The sequence below is a fragment of the Epinephelus lanceolatus genome, chromosome 12 (genome assembly GCF_041903045.1).
Source record: "Epinephelus lanceolatus isolate andai-2023 chromosome 12, ASM4190304v1, whole genome shotgun sequence".
Classification (NCBI taxonomy): domain Eukaryota; kingdom Metazoa; phylum Chordata; class Actinopteri; order Perciformes; family Serranidae; genus Epinephelus; species Epinephelus lanceolatus.
In genome coordinates this window covers 37,856,588-37,875,136 of record NC_135745.1, presented here as the reverse complement: position 1 = coordinate 37,875,136, position 18,549 = coordinate 37,856,588, and the positions used below count along the sequence as shown (strand labels likewise).

The 18,549-nt window shown below is 42.3% G+C and overlaps 1 protein-coding gene across 7 annotated transcripts in view; it reads left to right on the top strand.

Moving 5' to 3' along the window:
- adgrl2b.1 (adhesion G protein-coupled receptor L2b, tandem duplicate 1) overlaps positions 1 to 18,549 on the top strand; it is a 118,190-nt gene that overhangs the window by 74,705 nt on the left and 24,936 nt on the right. For 5 of the 7 annotated variants that reach the window (XM_033650133.2, XM_033650125.2, XM_078173393.1 and 2 more), the window contains exons 6-11: positions 1,155 to 1,454; positions 4,175 to 4,275; positions 7,713 to 7,898; positions 11,329 to 11,367; positions 15,805 to 15,988; positions 17,544 to 17,666. In XM_033650133.2, the coding sequence (XP_033506024.1) occupies positions 1,155 to 1,454; positions 4,175 to 4,275; positions 7,713 to 7,898; positions 11,329 to 11,367; positions 15,805 to 15,988; positions 17,544 to 17,666 (933 nt within the window). The remainder of the gene's footprint in view (positions 1 to 1,154; positions 1,455 to 4,174; positions 4,276 to 7,712; positions 7,899 to 11,328; positions 11,368 to 15,804; positions 15,989 to 17,543; positions 17,667 to 18,549) is intronic. The other 2 variants (XM_033650134.2, XM_033650127.2) reach the window with 1 other exon arrangement.

The window sequence follows — 18,549 nt, the reverse complement described above, 5'->3', positions numbered from 1 at the left end:
CTGCTGTGGCCTCCTGACCAGATGTAGCTAGATATCGGCTTTGTAATAAACTCAGATATTTCACAGGAATGAAAAAGCAAAGATTCCCCTGACTGACTGATTAGTGTGAAACGTGAAATGTGGGCTTTGTCACTGTTCTCTCTCAGGAAATGGAGATATGTGTCTGATGATGGAGTGTCAGATAGCATGATATTGCATTTTCCCAGAAGCACCCAGGGAACGAGAAGACAACACTATAGTGCCTTTCACAACAGCAGACCTTACTGTGAGAGGCTGCTTTTATCTCTAAATACAATCAGGTGATTGTGGGTAAAAATGTATGATCATTCATACAGCAGAGCAGTATATCTTTGTAGACGCGCACGCACGCACACACGCACATACACACACACAAACATTCACTGTGTCGTCCTTTTTTATTCATATTGTCTATTCATACTGTATAAAATTTATAGATTTCCTATCCCTGCTCTCATTTCCTAGTTATCTCCCAGCTCTCTGCAGCAGCTATCCATCTGTGCACAGGCAGTGGTTTTAAGCAGGAACACACCTGAGCAATGGAGCAGACACAAGTGCACTTGCACACGTGCGTGTGCACATTCACACATAGATTTGCTTTGCAGGGTAGGCGTGGATTGAATACAGTGGAATCGCATTATTGCTGATGTATGTTTTTTGCTCGGAGCAGTGCAGTTCTCCTTCCGCACACCAGCTTTATCAAAGTGAGAGAGATGAACTAGGCAGAAAAAAAGCAAAATGCAGACAGGCTTTGTCTTCATTGTTGACATTTAATCAGCCCAGGGTACTGACTCTGTTGGGAGGAAATCACTGCGATGTCAAAGGATGCACCACCACCGCTGCTTGTCTTATTTATGGGCTTAAGTAAAATAAAAATAGCAAGAGATAGATGTGTCGTGTTGGCAGCATTGCCTTGATTTTGTTTAGGGAAGGAGCAGAAAAGAGGTGGAGTTACAAGTGAAAGCAGCACGAAGCTTTTTATTTCCAGGAATTATGGGCAGCAGTAACTCTAGCAATACCAACAAGCCACAGGACTCCAAACAGTTGCAGTTCCCCCACTGCTAGAGACGATGGGAGTTCAAGGCAAGGACATTTATGACTCCAGCTCTAACAGCTTCACTCTTCTCTCACTCTAGTGCCAACCAGCGAAGATTTCTCAGTCTCATCATCCATGCCAAAGACCATAGTCGTCACCACCACCACTGCCGTGTCTACTGTGAAGGGGCAGGGTGACACCACTGTAGCAGGAGCAGATCCAAGAGATGGGAGAGACCCGTTTGAGGACAGCCGTGGCACAGGGACAGCAGAGCCCACCGTCCCTGAGCTGCCACCAACGCCCAGGCGCTTCTGTGAGGCGACCAGGAGGAGAGCCATCGACTGGCCCCAGACCCACACTGGAAGCACTGTGGAGAGGCCCTGCCCCAAAGGGACCAGAGGTAGGCCTGCCATCTGTGTGCGAGTGTTTGATTCACAATAATAGCATTTTATAATGTTCTTAAAAATTGTCTTTATATTTTTACTGTATTCTATTAATATTTTTAGTGCTGTATAGAACGTTAATGGATTGCTAGAACCAGAGGTGTGGACTTGAGTCGCATGAATTAGACTTGAGTCAGACTTGAGTCACAAATTTTATTCCTTTCGACTTGACAAAATCAGAAAGACTTGCAACTCAACTTGGACTTTAGCACCAAAGACTTGTGACTTCACTTGGACTTGAGCCAACACCTGGAAATACGTGACACTTCCCCCAAAGCCCAAAGATTAAAAAGTACATTGTTTAAAACTGTGCCCCAAAACAAGTTATTTCCTTCATTTCCTGAATCAGCTAACATAAACGCAATTAATTCCCAGCAAGTCAACACTTAATTTGTCAGATCCACTTTGTTTAAACCAATTCGACAGCACCCAGTCAAGTATCAGCGGAGAACTTAAGTTACGTTACCTACTACCTGTAAAAAATCACACCAAAGATAATTTTGTTTCCGTACAAAAACACGGCGACGTCGTGGTCAACAAAAAAGCTAATTGCAGTATGCAAAGCGTGCGGGCCAAAACCTACAGACAGATACAGATAAATTAAAATTTTTTAAAAAGGAATTATTAATCTGTTGTTAAAATGATGTAAAATTTGGACAAGAGAGCAGGGTTGCGTTTGGCTGCATTCCATCTGTAATATCAAGTATGGATTCAAATTCGTCGGTGCCAAATGTTGGTATCTGAAGGTACATCTGGGGGAGAATGCCGCGTTTAGACAAGAGGCAGAAGTACAGCAAAGCGCCCTGAAGCTGGACACAGAGCTCCGCACAGCTGCCAGGTTCAACTTCAGACAGGAGGCGGAAGCACCCTTAAGCTGGGACAATGGGTTTGAAGCTATAGCAAACGCTCCGTCAGCTTCCCACTGAGCCAAAACTATTGCTGATATACTGCGACAATTTCTACGTTTGGTCTCTTGTCTGTATTATTTTAGTAATAGGCAAGTATCAACTGCTAGACAAGCTGTCAGAGACAAAAGACAAGCTCTATGTGTGATTAGAAAAAGCAGAGGAGCAGAATTGCTCTTCGTCTCCCTCAGCACACCTGCAGCCTGTTTTAAAATTACATTTTTGTTATTACAGAGAAAATAAATACCCAAAAAACATACCATTGGGTACTGTTAAAGAATTATAGTTACTGGAACAGGAACCAGCGGTCCAAATGTGAATGATACCCCAACCATAATTGTGATTTGTTTAGGACTCAAAACTCAACGTAAAGGACTTGGAAGACTTGAGACTTATTCGTGACTTGCAACACAATGACTTAGTCTCACCTCTGGGTAACACTACTATTTCTTTCACTGTGGTCATTTTCAAAAACAGTGCTGTGTCGCAAAAAATAATCCATGTAAAATGCACAGGTGTTTCCAAGGTAACAGAAACCCATAAGGGTAACAGTGTTTGATTGTATTAACACATAGGCCTACATGTGCTTCTGTTATTTTTTTCATCTCGTGTCTAACTATTTTTAATCATCTTGATTATTCGCTGCTACTACAACACCGTAGGGGGTAAACAGGGATTTTTTTTTTCTCCATTAACAATCAGACATTTCAAATAGAGTCTCAGAATCACAGTTTGAGCATACAAATGAACACGAGCAAAGCCTCAAAGATCCTGACAAAAATCCACGATTAAAAAATGGTCCTGTCACTTTGTTTGTGCTTATTTAGTTAGGTAATGTGCTATTTCTATCTTTGCCTCCATGTACTGAGTCTGTGATATTTCAGCTAGGAGGCATGTCAAATTTAAAACTATAATATAGCGTGATTAGAGGCTGCCACTTCCCTGAAAATCGGCAACATCGCTCCTGTTTGTGTGTTATTTCGAAACCCATTTCTCTTTGTGATGAGAGCACATGGAGAGAGAAAAATGCTGCTGCCCATTTTCCCCTTAATAGAGCGCAGAAACCAACGAGGATGATGGGCAACATTTGGGAAGTTAGGAAACAGAAAGCGCTACCGATGTCTGTTTATTGACATAATTACATTCAGACAGTATTATTTCTCACTTTTAAAAACTTGTCTGTAAGTGTAGGAAGTCAGCAGCATGGGGAACATTGTGCTGTTATACCAGATCGGTTGACAATGATACTCACACAGGAATCTCTTGCAAGTTACCTTAACACCTCATCACAGAGACTGACAGATCTGTCAAAATACAAAGCTGGGCTATTGGAGGATGAAAGCGAAAAAGAGACAATGTTTTGACTGTGGGGGTGAAAAGGGAACGAGTCTTTGATTACATACAGTGCTGTTGTCAGTGAGGAGGCATTCATTAGGAGTATTTCTATTTGGACATGGATAGCATAAAAAATGTTTACTATTCTGAAATGTTTACAGGCAATAACAAGCCAGAGTCCATTGTGGTTTTTTGTCTGTCAGTTTTGTCCAAGCTATGTAGGAACCTGATAATGTTTTAGTGAGCCTTCTACAGTTTTTGTGTAGACTGTAAAACGCTTGCAGCCTTTCAAACTGTTTGGAAATGGTTGTTCCTGTCCAACAGTTAGTTTCCTGCACCAGAGAGTCTGTATGAATGAAGGATCAGCAGGAGAAACTGTATCCGAGCAAGGTTTTTGGCCTCCTTCCAACTGTTGTGTTTATTCTGTGGTCCTGCAGGCATCGCCTCCTTCCTCTGCACTGTGGCAGGGACCTGGTGTTCCAAAGGCCCAGATCTCAGCAACTGCACCTCCCACTGGGTGACTCAAGTGGCACAAAAGGTAAAGCAGGGATGTGTCAATTACAAAAATATAGCAGCAAACAAGTTACACACCTCAAATCAAACATCTCGTGGTAATGTTTTTTTTGAACCCTTTTGCTCGCTTGGTTGATTTTTCTTATTCTAGCAAGAGGACTGGTCAAGGGTAAATATCATAAAAATACTTTTTTTTCCCAAGCTAAAATACAGTGTGGTAGCAGAGAGAAATTAGCTAGCAGGAGAAAATGCCAAGCTCTGCAGTCAGTTACTGAGAATCAAAGAGCCAGAGCTTCTTTCTTCACTGACTCCTCTGCTTTGATGTTCAACAGTCATGCAGGTAGAAAATCTAATGGAGACGCTCAGATAACGGTTACCGAACGGACCGTAATGCACAAACACACAACATATCGCATTCAAAGGAAGAGTTTCTCTTGACCTGAAAAATACCTCGCACTTGCAGAAGGTTCAGAGAGGGTTTCTGGGTGCTGTCAGCGGGCATTTTGGGAAATGTAGACGTGACTAACTGAAGAACTGTGCCCCAATTTCATACTACACTTATAATGATGTGCAGGTCTTTCGAAAAGTCTGAAAAACTCTAAGTACACTAAAGAGACAGGCAGTAAATCAGCTTGATGTTCGAAGCTGCTCACAGATGCAAAACATTCAGACAAATTACGGACGGGGATGATTTGGCTTGGAAACAAATTTATGCTGCATCCATGTTGGCATAATAGGAAGAATGGGAATACCTCACATTATTCCAATTTAGGAATACTCAGTTATTATTCCAGGATGGTTACTAGCCTCGTTGTGACTCAAGGGAAATAGGATGCTCAGTCATTACTACATTATGCAAATTAACAAGTGAAACCAAATGCGAAAAATGTATAATTGGCAGAACTGATTGTATTAGTATTGATGTAGAGTTTTATTTAGATGTTATTGCAAACGATGGGGGTTTGCACAGTAGGCAAAATCACCGTCCATGTGGGTGGTCTTTTTATTCTTTCTCTGTGCAATCCACAAACATGTTAAAACTACATAGCACTGTGTAGAAGTCCACTCTGTTTAGAAATGATTAAAATGAATACCTCTTCCATTGTACCAGAGAGCAACCTTGTGGATTTTTCACATTAAAATAAATCAAATCGGTGTATCCAGTCGTTAAAATGATCCAGTTAATTAATACAGTACCAGTTAATATACCCTATATGCTTCCAAACCCTCGATAACCAGCTACATTATCACTTAGTGAACGTCATTATGCACACAGTGAAGCTGGCGCAACCACGTGTTACAAAGATGGAGTCTCAGTAAGGGCCGGGCGATATGGACAAAAATTCATATCTCAGTATTTTCAGGCTGACTGGCGATACATGATATATATTTTCTCTGAAATGGACTACATGTTCAGTTGCAAGTCAAAGCCACGTTTGAGATGTCTCAAGCACTTTTATGAAAACAGACTGTGATCAAAATAAAATGTAGCCCAAAAATTTGTTCCTTGTTTGAAAATATGCAGCTGCACAACATGTAAATGAAAAAATATATAAAATAAATAGCTGGGCTGTACATTAATGTTTTTGCACATAGCACTGAAGCTACAGAGGCCTTGTAGTGTAGTCTGAAACAATTAAAAATCTTTGTGGGGAGAGTTTAAAAGTCGTTTTCTATGGCCAGATTAATCTAGTGCTGGAAAATGATTTCAATATTTTTATTCATTTGTGCAATTAATCTTATTAATGCACAGAGCATCAACAGAGAAGCCGAAGGAGGGAAGGAGCGAGACACACTTCATCTGCATTATATACGTCTTTTATGAAGTGTCTGTGCTGTCGCTGCATTTTTAATCAGATCTGTCACCTGCATCCAGGCGCTGTCTCAATGTTACAAAATAGACTACAACAACTAAGAAGAACAGCGACGCACTATGATCCACCTCACACACAAAACGCACGTGTGCTGCGGTAATTTCATCTCACAGACTGATTTAGCGTCGCACGTGCAACATGGTGCAACGTGGGGCAGAGCTGTGCTGGGAGCGTAAGAGTGAAGAGATGCACACTGGTACGCGTAATGTAACACAACTTGACCCTATATCGATATAAACGGTGTTGTTTAAATTTATAACTTGCTTGAAAATATATTGATATATCATACATAATCGATATCGCCCAGCCTTGGTCTAAGTGCCGGTGGTTCAACTGGTAGAGTGTGCAGCCCATGTAGGTTGAGTCCTTGGCAGTGGGCTGGGTTTGAGTACCAGCCTATGGCCCTTCGCTGTATGATGTCCCCCTTCTCCATCCCCCATTTCATGTCTATTTGTCCTAGCTAAGAAAGGCAAAAAAGCTAAAAAGAATCTTAAGAAATTAATTAATTGTCAGGGTCTAAACATATGATGAGACATACTGGTTTTGAACTGCCAGCGGGAAGAATGAACATGTATCCATTCTTGATAAAAAGCTGATTTCGCAGTCGACGTTTCTCTCCTTAGAACACGGCATAGATTAGGTTGGTTGTGTAGCATCACATGAAATGCGAGATGATTTAACACAATTGGTCTGTGAGTTTCCTGAATTAATAATTCTCAATAATTTGTTGGTTATAGGCCTGGACCCTAGGGATGGAGAGGGACGGCAGGTTAACAAGGGGGAAACATTTTGGTCATTTTGCTAACAAGGGGGTTGACATCCCCTCTTGCTCCTCCTCAGATCGCCCACTTGTTGTGCAGCCATTATGCCGCAGTTTTATTGGCACTTGTCAGAAAATTCTAGTATATCTGACTCGGAATTACACCTTGAAATCTGAGTGGTATGCAAGTCGAGTGGTATGCAAGTTGTTCCCACTCAGTCACTGGTAATTATGGCCTGTATGATATGACATGAACGCTGCATTAGCTTTCTCTTTGAGAAGTTTAATTGGCAGTGGAATTCAGTCACATTTTGATTGATGTGCGTGCATGTTGTGCTTCATTTCCTCATGGTACGAAATGGAAAAGTAAATTGATTTCTTGTATACCAACTGCAAAAGCATCATACCATGAAGATTCGTATATAGTATATATTGTATAAAATTAGTATGAAATTGGGTCACAGCTCTGTTAAGGCGGTTTGGAGGAGGGTGGGTGTGCCAAAAAAGTAGAGCACTTTTTTTTTACAAAACAAGTGCTGCAAAACACTGATCGCAGATGAGAACACACACACTGACAGCTCATCATTACTGGTGTTTTTTTCCTTCTCTTCATCTTGTGTGTTACAGTTATGCTGTTTTGTTCCCTGCTAAACATGCAATCCTTGTGTTTACATTCATTATGCACACAATGATGCTTTTCCTTCTGAATAAGCAATGTTGCAATGGATTATGACTCTGAGGTGTATGTGGGAGAAATCATTTCAGCTCGCAAAAACCATCTCAGGCTTGCTTCCCTGACACCCCCGTTTTCCTCGATGCTGTTTTTAGATCCGAAGTGGCGAAAATGCTGCAAATTTAGCCAACGAGCTGGCACGCCACACACAGGGCCCCGTGTTTGCCGGAGACGTCAGCTCCTCTGTGCGCCTGATGGAGCAGCTCGTGGATATCCTGGATGCTCAGCTGCAGGAGCTCAGACCCAGCGAGAAGGACTCAGCTGGACGCAGCTTCAACAAGGTACTGTGAAATTCCAGTCTAGCCCTAAACTTTGTCCCCCTTTTGCCCCAACTCTGTCAGCATGACTCAGGAAATTCATTAGCGGGACACCTACCAACACACGCAGTCGCAGACTTGCACTCACACACATTTATGGACACACACGTTTCAGGTGAGGGGGCTTGGGAGGCAGGTCAGGCCCTGAGGGGAAGCTCATTCCTCTACAGCTCCCTGGTAATTACCGGCTTTGGAAACACAGGCTCACCTGGCAGTTCTACCTTAAAGGAGCTAATGGCCATGAGCCCCCCACCAACACAAAGAATAACTCTTCATTGCTGACAAGTGTGGAACTGCTCTCTCCCAGAGCTTGTGCAGGCACTCGTCAAGAAAAGAGTAGGCCCAAGACGTACCTACTTCTCTCAGCTGCAGGCAGTCCCATGGAGAGATGAGTGACAGTTTGAAAAATTACATTGTTATTCAGACTTTCTAGACAGCAGTTGTGCTGTAAACAAGGTTATTTTCACCAAAATGACGCCCGTTGTTTGTGCCTTTATGTTCAAGACAGCTACATTGCTATTACACATTTGAAGATAAGAGCTTACAGGTTTCTCACCGGGTTGTACATTTTAACAACAACAGCATGGGATGGCTGATGACAAGCAACAATGACAGAAGTTAAAGGACCGTACTGGTGGTTTTGTACGTTTTATTGTCTTTACTAGAAATCACATACACATGATGGGTATTCAAGGATCTGAAACACTGGTATGGTCCCGTGAAGCCCCTTTCCCACTGGACAAAAAACTCACAAACACCTACTAACATCTGGCTTTTGTAGTTAGTGGGAAAGGGTACAAATGCATTCAGGGGACAAATGACTCTGCAGTAGTCACAGGTTTTTATTGGCTCCAGCTCCAGTCGGCACTGATGAGCAGTGATGGAAACATGACACCCGGGTGGATGTGCTAATTTTTGCCCCTCTTTCCACACAATGCTATGTCTCAGCCACAAATACCAACTGTCTCTGTCCAAGCAGGGCTCGAACATTGTTCCAAATGTGTCGGTGCCGAGTTGAACTAAATAAGTGACAGATTTTTAAAAAAGTAACCACTGTAACATTTTTCACTGGCTTCGAAGCTGAAACCCAGAAAGAAAAATCAAAAAGGCAAACTCATCTACTGTCAGTAGGAGAGGAGTCTATTGCCTATTTTTAACTGTTTTTTTAAAAATCTGGATATACGAAGCAATTGCGGTGGGAAAAGGTTATTAGTGTCATGGAGCTCTTTTCCACAGATCAAAAGCTTTTTTTAAACATAGTTTCACAATAGTACAGCAAAGAGGATCCGTCACAGAGTGCTGCAGGAATGAGCTTTAAAACCCAGGATTCAGGTAGCATTTTAGCACTCCCAGGTCCCTTGTCTTGAAGTCAGTGGATTTCTTGAATGGGTTTTGGTGAGATGCCTGAGATAATATCTGTGATTAACACAAGCTCAAGAGACTTTGACGTTTGGCTTTACCACATAAATTACATCAGCATCCTACTTGTAAATTTTGCTTTTAGATCTTTTAGAAAAGGTGGTTGCTAACAAGTGGCTGAATGAGACTACAGAACGTCATCACGCTGAACATGGCTTCACAGCTATGTTGTGGTGGCGACGTTAAGTTATGGGATGGTAGTGTTGTTTGTTGAGTGCTTTTTACTTATGGTGATTGCATTTATGCTTCTAAAACCAGAAAAGTGGTGATGTGTAAGTATCACAGAGTTTCCGAAATCCAAAACCCAGTGGAAAAATACCATTGGCTTTTTGTCGAGGGAACCAGTGTGATGCTAGCTTCCGTCTAAAGCCTAGTTCACATTACACGATTTTCACCCTGATTTTGCGTCGTGGAAACTATTGTAATCTTTTGAGTGTTCATACTTGGCGATTTGTGTTTCTGTCAGCGGGAGTCTCGCCAACTGCGTTACGACCTGTGTGTGCACACCACAAGATTTCTCCGCCAAGCCCTCACCAACAGAGCCCCAGATAACGCGGTGATGTCACCAAACTTGGAGACGACACATCGTAAAGGCATGGATATTCTTCCTAGTGTTGAATCAGATCTGCCTCCAGGGCCTGGGTCCAAACACAACGCGCTCCCCGTGATCCTGTGGATGCCGCCATTGTTGTTGTTGCCTGCCGGCTTGTCAGTGTTGCCAGATCTTGGGAGAGAAACAAGCAACCAGGGCTATGGAAACAAGCCCAAAAGAAGCAACTATCATGCATTAAAATAACTTATTAGATGGATATATATAGAGGAAGGTGACGTTTAGAGAGCAAGCCCAAATAAGCAACTCCACTTTAGAAACAAGCCACAGTCGCGGCTAATAAGCGGACTTGGCAACCCTGCCAGCTTGTCCTCCTCACATTTCTTCCGTCCTCCTGTGTGCTGACGTGGGACGTATCCCGCCTCTCATTGGCTGATGCTCTTTGTCAGTCGAGTCAGCCTTCTCCAGTTTTCTATCATGCCAGATATCCAGTCCCAGTCACAGACGAGGGGGCGATTTGCTCGTAGGCTTGTTCACACATGAGGACTCGTCGTGGCAGACTATCTCCTGACTCACCTCCGACCCAAGGTGGCTCTCAAGATCCTCTGCGATGCCAAAATCACAGTGAAAATTGTGTAATGTGAACTAGGCTTAACACAGATGTCCATTCGGCACCACTTGCCAGCTCACAACAGAACAGCTCCTCATTCTGTGTTCGTGCTTTTTATACAGACTGCCGAGGCGGAATAATGGCGCAACATTCCCGCCTTGCACAGGCTGTGTAAAAGCAGCTAACAAGTGGTAAATCTTGGTGTCCATGGCAGCAATCTTGTCTTAGTTGAAAAAACATTTTCCTGTGTGTGTTTGTAGGAGGTGTTAATGATGTGGAGGTTGTAATCTGGATACAAAGAACATTTCATCTCTTTGGTTTACAGTTACGTGTGAGAGCTACTGTTTGTGATTTTTTTTGTGGTTTGACTCAATTAGCTAGGAGAAGGCGACTTATTTAATGCCAAGATACCAACAAAGGGTATTAAAAAAAGAGCAAGTACTATATTTTTCTCTCCATGCCGTGAAATACAAATGACCTCATCCCACATTATTTATCTTCTCAATGTATTTTAAAGCATCACTAATGGGGAGCTTCAGAATCTGGTCTCAGCATTTTCCCCTCGCCACACTACTGTGCATTTCTCATCTCCTCTCCTCACTATTTTGTGATCCATATTCATATTTAGTATTCCCCTGAAAAGCATTTAGAGCTGTCGGATCATTTCAAGGTTGTAGTTTATGGACCTGTGCCTTTTCCTCTTTTCATTAATACCGTAATTTACGGTAAGTGACATGATTCAATGCTTCCTGTGTTCTTACCGCCTCTTTCTACAATCTGTCTCTTTTGCTTGATCCTCTTGTTGTGTGGAAAAGCTTCAAAAAAGAGAGAAGACATGCAGGGCATACATGAAGGTATAACTACTACTGTAGGCTTTCCATGTTGCTTTTGTACCCCGATCCCTAACGCCTGACCAGCAGCATGCAGCACTGTCATGTCCTTGATTGTCTTGTTACAGTATGTGCCTGGTGAGCTGCTTGTACACAATGTGGCTGCTTCCTCATCTGACTTGGCTGTATGTTCTCCCGTCATTCTGTCCATCTGAGGATGCCACTGTCAATATCACTCCGTCTTTGTCCTGTTTCCCCTCCTCTGTGTGCTATCACTTGTACATCTTTTCCTTCCTTTTTCTCCATCCTCCTTTTCTTCCTCCCCCCTACGCTCTTTTTCTCTCTCCGTCTCTCTTGTCGGTTCTTCATACGTTGTGTGAATAATTGCCTTCCCACGGTCGTAATTGCACCTCCCTGTCAGCCAGAAGTGTGATCAAAGTGGCAGTGTGCTCAATTTTCACTTGCTTACATTGTACAATTTCTATTCTCCCTTGTCCCCTTAGCAAAAAAAAAAAACCTCTCCTCTCGCGCTGCAGTCGTGTTTTATCTGTGAGATTAATTTCTGAGCCCATTAATATGTTTGTGTTCCATTCTGATTTTTCAGTCTGTCCCCCAGACATTTTACTTCTCCACTGCCGTGCTGAGTATATTTCCTCGGGTAGGTTCTGTTCAAAGACAAGGGCATGGTGTAAACACTGGGGAGGAGATGCCTTGCATGGCATAATACAAATGAACAGATTTTGTATTTTTCCGTGGCTCAGGGGGGGCCTCTCCATAAGTTGAGTTGTTTTCACTTGAGGTCTCATTTTACTGAGAGGAAAGGGCGATTCATTTCCCAAAGCTGATTTAGAAATGTCTCTTTAGCCGTGCGAGCGGCATAACTCTATGGATGGTCATCTCTACCAGGACACCACTTTGGTCCAAACTGGAATGGATTGCTGTGACATTTTGCACAGACATTCATGGTGCCCAGAGGATGTATTTTAATGACTTTGGTGATCCCCTGACTTTTCCTCTAGCGCCACTACGAGTTTGACATTTGTAGCATGAAACAAGTGCTCCACTGATTTATCATCGCACTCCTTTAATATTGTCAGACTCACGATGGACAGTTGTAAAAATCATCATCTTTTATTGGTAGATGCTAAAATGTACCCACCAAACGATAGTGTTTCACCAAATCCCGCCCTGCTATGCTGCGATTGGCTCATACTAACCCTAACCATCTTCAACCTTGACACGCCAATCACAGCACGTAGTCACAACACAGGCGGGACTAAGCAAAACACTTCATTTCGCTTTGATTTCACTTACGGAGATGTGTGAAATCAGCAAAGTTGTTTATTTTTGTTGTCACTTTCAGCCCTAAATATAACGTTTAAAGATACATGATTAAACACGGCACTGTGTATATAATATACCGTGTAACTTTGCTAGCATCTTTGATACACCAAAGCTAAGCAATGTAGGCCTACTGCTGTGGACAGGGGCTGCAGTAAACATGTTAATTGCCTAGAAAAGACCCACATAAAAAGTCTATATCAGTTTGAGTATATACTATATTTGGATTTAGTAGTAGTAAACCAACAACTCCTGTGTTCTGTGAAGTAAAATTACTGCTTTTGTCAGTGGAGTCTGGTGGCTTTTAGATAACTTAATTTCCCTGTTGGAAAGGCCGAGCAGTGAAATTTTTCTAAATATAGCATACACTAGGGCTGCCACGATTAGTCGACTAATCGATGACTAATCGACTATTAAAATAATTGGTGACTATTTTAGTAGTTGACTAATCTGTTTGAGTCATTTTTCATAGAAAAGTACTATAAAAGTACCCCAAAATACTCTTACTGCAGCTTCTTACGTTCAGATATTAGCAGCTTTACACACTCTCCCATGACAGTGAGCTAAAACCCTTTGGCGTGAGTATGAAACAAGACATTAGATGACGTAATTTTGGGGTTTGGGCGAGACAGGACGACATTTTTCAACATTTTAACACATTTTTCGATGAAACGATTAGTCGACTAATCGAAGAAATAATCGACAGATTAGTCGACAATGAAAATAATCGTTAGTGGCAGCCCTAGCATACACTTACGTTTTTTTAAGGTAGGCCTTTTTTTGGGTGCCTAAAAATAACTAGTTTAGGCGAATTTGCTTAGCCCTGTTAAATTTTTACTTGCGTGACATGAGGGGTTTTTTACCAGGAAATTATTGTATCCTTGTATCCTTCTTCCTTGTCAAAACCTGGTGCCTACATTGCCCACAATGCAACTCAGCTGCCAACATTTAAGGCGGAGATGTGGGTGTGTTAAGCAAGTAGCAGTTCATGTAGCCTGGGCCTGTTAGCCTAAAGCAGAAATGAAGAGCAGGCAATCTGTTGAGATCACTTCTTTTGTACTAAACACCTGCAGATCTTTACCATTTTCAAACTTGTAGTCCTTATCCCTCACTGACTCTGACTTAAGTGATGTCACTTGAGGTAGTTTATGAACATTTGTCCCACTGTAAGACCTGTAAGACCTTCCTTAAGACCTGTAAACAAACTTTGACGTGTAAAATAGTTGAAATATCTCAATAACTGTTGGATGGACTTCCATAAAATGTGGTGCAGACATTCACGTCCCCCTCAGGATGAGTCGTAATAACTTTCATGATCCCTTAACTTCTCATCCAGCGCCATCATTAGGTTAACATTTTAATTCGTCCAAACTGCAAATGCCTTCCCATCAGCCTCAGCTGTACCTTCTGTTTGACGCTAATCAGCCAATGTTAGCATGCTAACACACTACACGGAGATGGTGATTGTAATCATGATGCTGATGTTAGCATCTCCTCACAGAACTGCCAGCAAGGCTGCTAGCTTTGTGTCACCGTTCACCCCCTGCTGCTGCTCCTGGAATTTTGTTCGCCGGCCCGTTCGCCGAGGTCATATCATTGCTCCAGCTATAGCAAGCTATGGGGGCACTTCTTGTAACACCCCTGTGATTTGTAAAGTGACCTCCACCCAGGCGAAAATTAAAGAGGATTCAGTCCGAACACGGATTCTTTCTGTGCTACACAAATTAGAGACAGCTGACGTTTTATTCCCCTTTTGGATTTCATGGGTCCTTTGAGGCTGGCTCACCGGGGGGGGGGGAGACCATTTAGTGTCTGTCTGGTTGTAATGGCTCCGACCCTGTAATGGCCACTGCTCTCTCTCCCGCACACACACACAGAGACACACTCGCACACACACACACAAGACTTAACTCCCATCATAGTCACAGCTCACAAGCTTCCAGTTGCCTGCAAGGTCAGGGCCACAGAGATTGATTTCTGCGCTCAGGCCGAGATATAAAGACACGCTGAGAGCCCTGTGTCTGGATACAGTCATCATTGCTGTGGTTAATATGAGCTCAGTGGTTAAATGTTGCGGTTAATCATATATTGGTGCAGACTTCGGTTGATCCCCTTTCTTGTTATTCCAGGCAAACGGATAATCCTGTCTGTGGTCAATTAGTGTTTTGGATAATCACAGCTGTGACTAATTGGTATAGTGAGCAAGGGCTTGTTGTGGTTAATTACCGTTATTGTGGTGGGCCTTGCTGTGGTTAATGGCACCTATGGTTAAATTGTCACTCTGATTTATCACACTAAGGGTTGAGCTAGATTCTGAGTCTTGGTACAACTGTCGGTGTTAGGTGGGGTTTTAAAAATGTAGCCACATTGTGATTGGCTGAGTCAGGGAGGAGTCATGAACTCACCCTGCCAAGGTCAAAGGAAACTCTTGTTTTATCAACATATGATACTTGTGTGGGTTTTGTGGAATGTTTTGCTTACTTACTGCTTATCAGAAAGCAGGAAATGAAAGGATTACCATTGAAAACAAGCAGAAATGTTCCCCCGTCTTGACTCGAACTGCCACCCTGGACATGGATTTTATGATAATGCCCACTTTTCCTCCAGCAGAGTTGTGTTCAAGGCCATTATGGGCAGATCCCGTTAGGGAAATAAGACCATTGTTCATGGTGGTAATTGTTCTTTTGGAAAATAACTGCTTAAAACCAGGCAATTGAGAATGCAGCATTGTAGACAGCTTCATCCAGGGAAGGGAGAAAACATTTGGTTTGCATTTCCTCTTCCCCTAAAGCATTTTTACATTATTCAAAAAATGAAACTTATCCAGAAGAGGCTTCCTCAGATAAGGCCTATTTTTCGTAAACAGAATATTAAATAAAACATACTGCATTTTTTATCATCATTATTATTTTAGTTACCCTTGACTTTCTTGAACCCTCATGTCTTCAGTCCGAGTGATCTTGATTTTTCAGTGTCAGTCGTTGTTGCTGCTGTCACTGTTGGCCATGCATGCCCTTTTTATCATTTGCTGCCCCCCACCCCCCCACTCTTTGTTATTAAACTGAAGTTATGATGGGAGGAAACAGCAAGCTGACATTTCACTTGTCTCCATGGATACAGGCAATTGTGGACACTGTTGACAACCTCCTGAGGCCGGAAGCTCTGAAATCCTGGAAAGACATGAATTCCACGGAACAAACGCATGCCGCCACAATGCTACTGGATACCCTGGAGGAAGGGGCATTTGTCCTTGCGGAAAACCTGATCGAGCCGGCAATCGTAAAAGTGCCCGCAGAGAATATCAGTAAGTCCCTCTCCGATAAGTAAAAAACAGACATGCACACATCTGTCAGTCACAATTTAGGATGCTTTTTTGGCTGTGCAGCACCTTTCAGTAAAAGTATTTCAAACTGAGTGGTAAAATTGTCTCCAGGGTGATTTTTTTTAGCTATTCCCCAAGGAGAATATGATTTTAAAAACGGCCAGATCCTGTTGATGTCACAGTAAAAGATTTGTCTAAAAAAAAGAAGAAGCTGTGTCCTCGCACGCAGTTTATTAGCAACATGATCTTATTCATTTATGTCAGCTTGGTGCAGTGAACTGTCATATTTCTACTCACAGCTCTTTGTTGCTATGGTTATGGTCTCCCACTCACCCTTTTTGTCTTATACCTCATTGATTTTTAATCTTTTCCTTGCATAGTAAAGTCACCTCATTGAATGTGTGCTGCAAGATGAACTGTCCAGACCTCTGGGGGAAAACAAAGAAACCAATTGAATGGCATTGTTCCATTCACACAGCACTCTATCTGTTCTCTCCGAGCCTTTCCCATTAAGTGGTAGTTAGCTAAGCTGATAAGGACTAGTTGCGCCGTCTCTACCAAAAGCACTGATTAATACATTGTGTAATATGCTGTATATTGGCTATTTAATCACTGCATTCAGGCAGTTTTCATGAGCTTGTCAAGCTTTCGCTTATCTGCGCATTAGAGATAATATTCCAGCTGAGAAACATAAAAACAGCCATATGAAGACAGAGGGACACAACCTCGGAGAACAGCTTACCTGACCTCCCTTGAAGAGTTGGCAAAAATGTGAAAATGATTGTTGCTCCTAATTAGCAGTTTGTGGAAGCCAAAACGGCTCCTCCAGGCGAGCAACAAGGGCAAGATGAGGGAAAGGGGAGGGGGAGCAAAGAGAGAGCTAGAAACTAAACAGAGGGGGGAGTGCAACAAGAGAACAATTCCTCATCTCCGTCTGTCAGAAGCCATCTATCTGAGGAAGTGAGGCTGTTTCTGATGGGAGGGAGTGTGCTGATACGTGTGTCCTCCTGACCCTTCAGTAATTTCACACATCAAAGGGAGCACCACCCGGCAGCTGGCATACCGGAGAGAGGGGCTGCTGGAATTTGGAGGATTTTCAGAGATTTGCTCGTCGAGCCCAGAGTTATCTGAACCCACAGGGGAGAGAAAAAGTAAAAGTAAAAGCTCAATGATATTTTTGATCCTATGAATATTTGACATTCATGCTGCAGTAGGCTGCATGCTTGCATTTGCTCATCCTCTATCACCGCCCTTGTTGTTATTTTTTCTTTTGCTCTTGCCTCGGAGGCTTTCACAATGCCAACCAACAGCTTAGTGACATGGTTTTTTAAATAAATGACACTCTGCGGGGTCTTGCCAGTAAGATTAGATTCCTTTACTGGCACAATGAACCTCGAGTCTTTACACATACCCTGCTGGGCCTTAACCATAGAGCTCTATTAGACACCACGTACTGCCTCTGAGATGTTGCCAATGAGTAATACATCTTTCTCTTTCTATCTCCCGCTCACTACTCTCACCTCCTACTGTCTCTCAGTGTTGGATGTGTACGTGTTAAGCACTGACGGTCAGGTGCAGGACTTCAGGTTTCCTCAGACAAGCAAAGGTGGAGCATCTCTGCAGCTTTCCTCCAACACTGTCAAAGTCAACAGCAAAAATGGTGAGTTAAATACAGTTGCTGCAGAAACATTGCACCATGGATGAGTTTTTTTCTTTTCCTTTTTTGTTTCAGCAGTTGACTCACGATGTAAAAAATATTTAGTTAGTTGTCTTCAGTACAATAAGGATGTAATCAGATATTTTTAAAGTTTGGGAAATTTGCATTCTTACTGAGAACATTGATACCACTATCTGTACATTAACGTTAGAACTAAATGCATGAGGTGGTCAGTTAGCCTAGCATAAAGGTTGTAAGCGAGTAAACAGCTAGCCTGGCTCTGCCCAGAGTTTAAATATACGCAAATTAACAGGATGTATTTTGTTTTCTGGATCTCTGTGCACAAAAAGTAACTTAAAAATATCATGATGTGGTTTTAAGGTGTAACTATTTCTTGGTCATTGGTCAAATTGTCAAACTATTCCTTTACTAGCATATGATATCTCAGACAAAAGTTACATGATCCTGGATGTGAGAGACGAAACTGACTACTGCTAGCTGCTAATGTTAGCTTAGCTCTGATGCTAACCCGCAATACAAATTAGTCCCAGGAGGAAAGCGACTCAGCTTTTTCGAAATTTTCATTTAATTTTCGTTTGCTATTTCATCATTAAATTGACATCAGAGATTTTTTAGGCAGGAAATTGACTCTGTGATCTTGAATATTGGCAGTTTGATGAATGTTTTCAGAGTTAAGAAGCTCCACCACCATTGAAACACTATTAAAAAAGAGCTGTTTCATATTGTACCTTGCTATTGTTGGTCATTTTTTCATTTTGCGCTACATTTTACAGGTTTCTGTTAATGTTATAATGGACATTTGTGTTGTGATATTTAAACCAACCATCAGTCAACAGGAAACTAAAAGCCTCTTATCTACAAGACG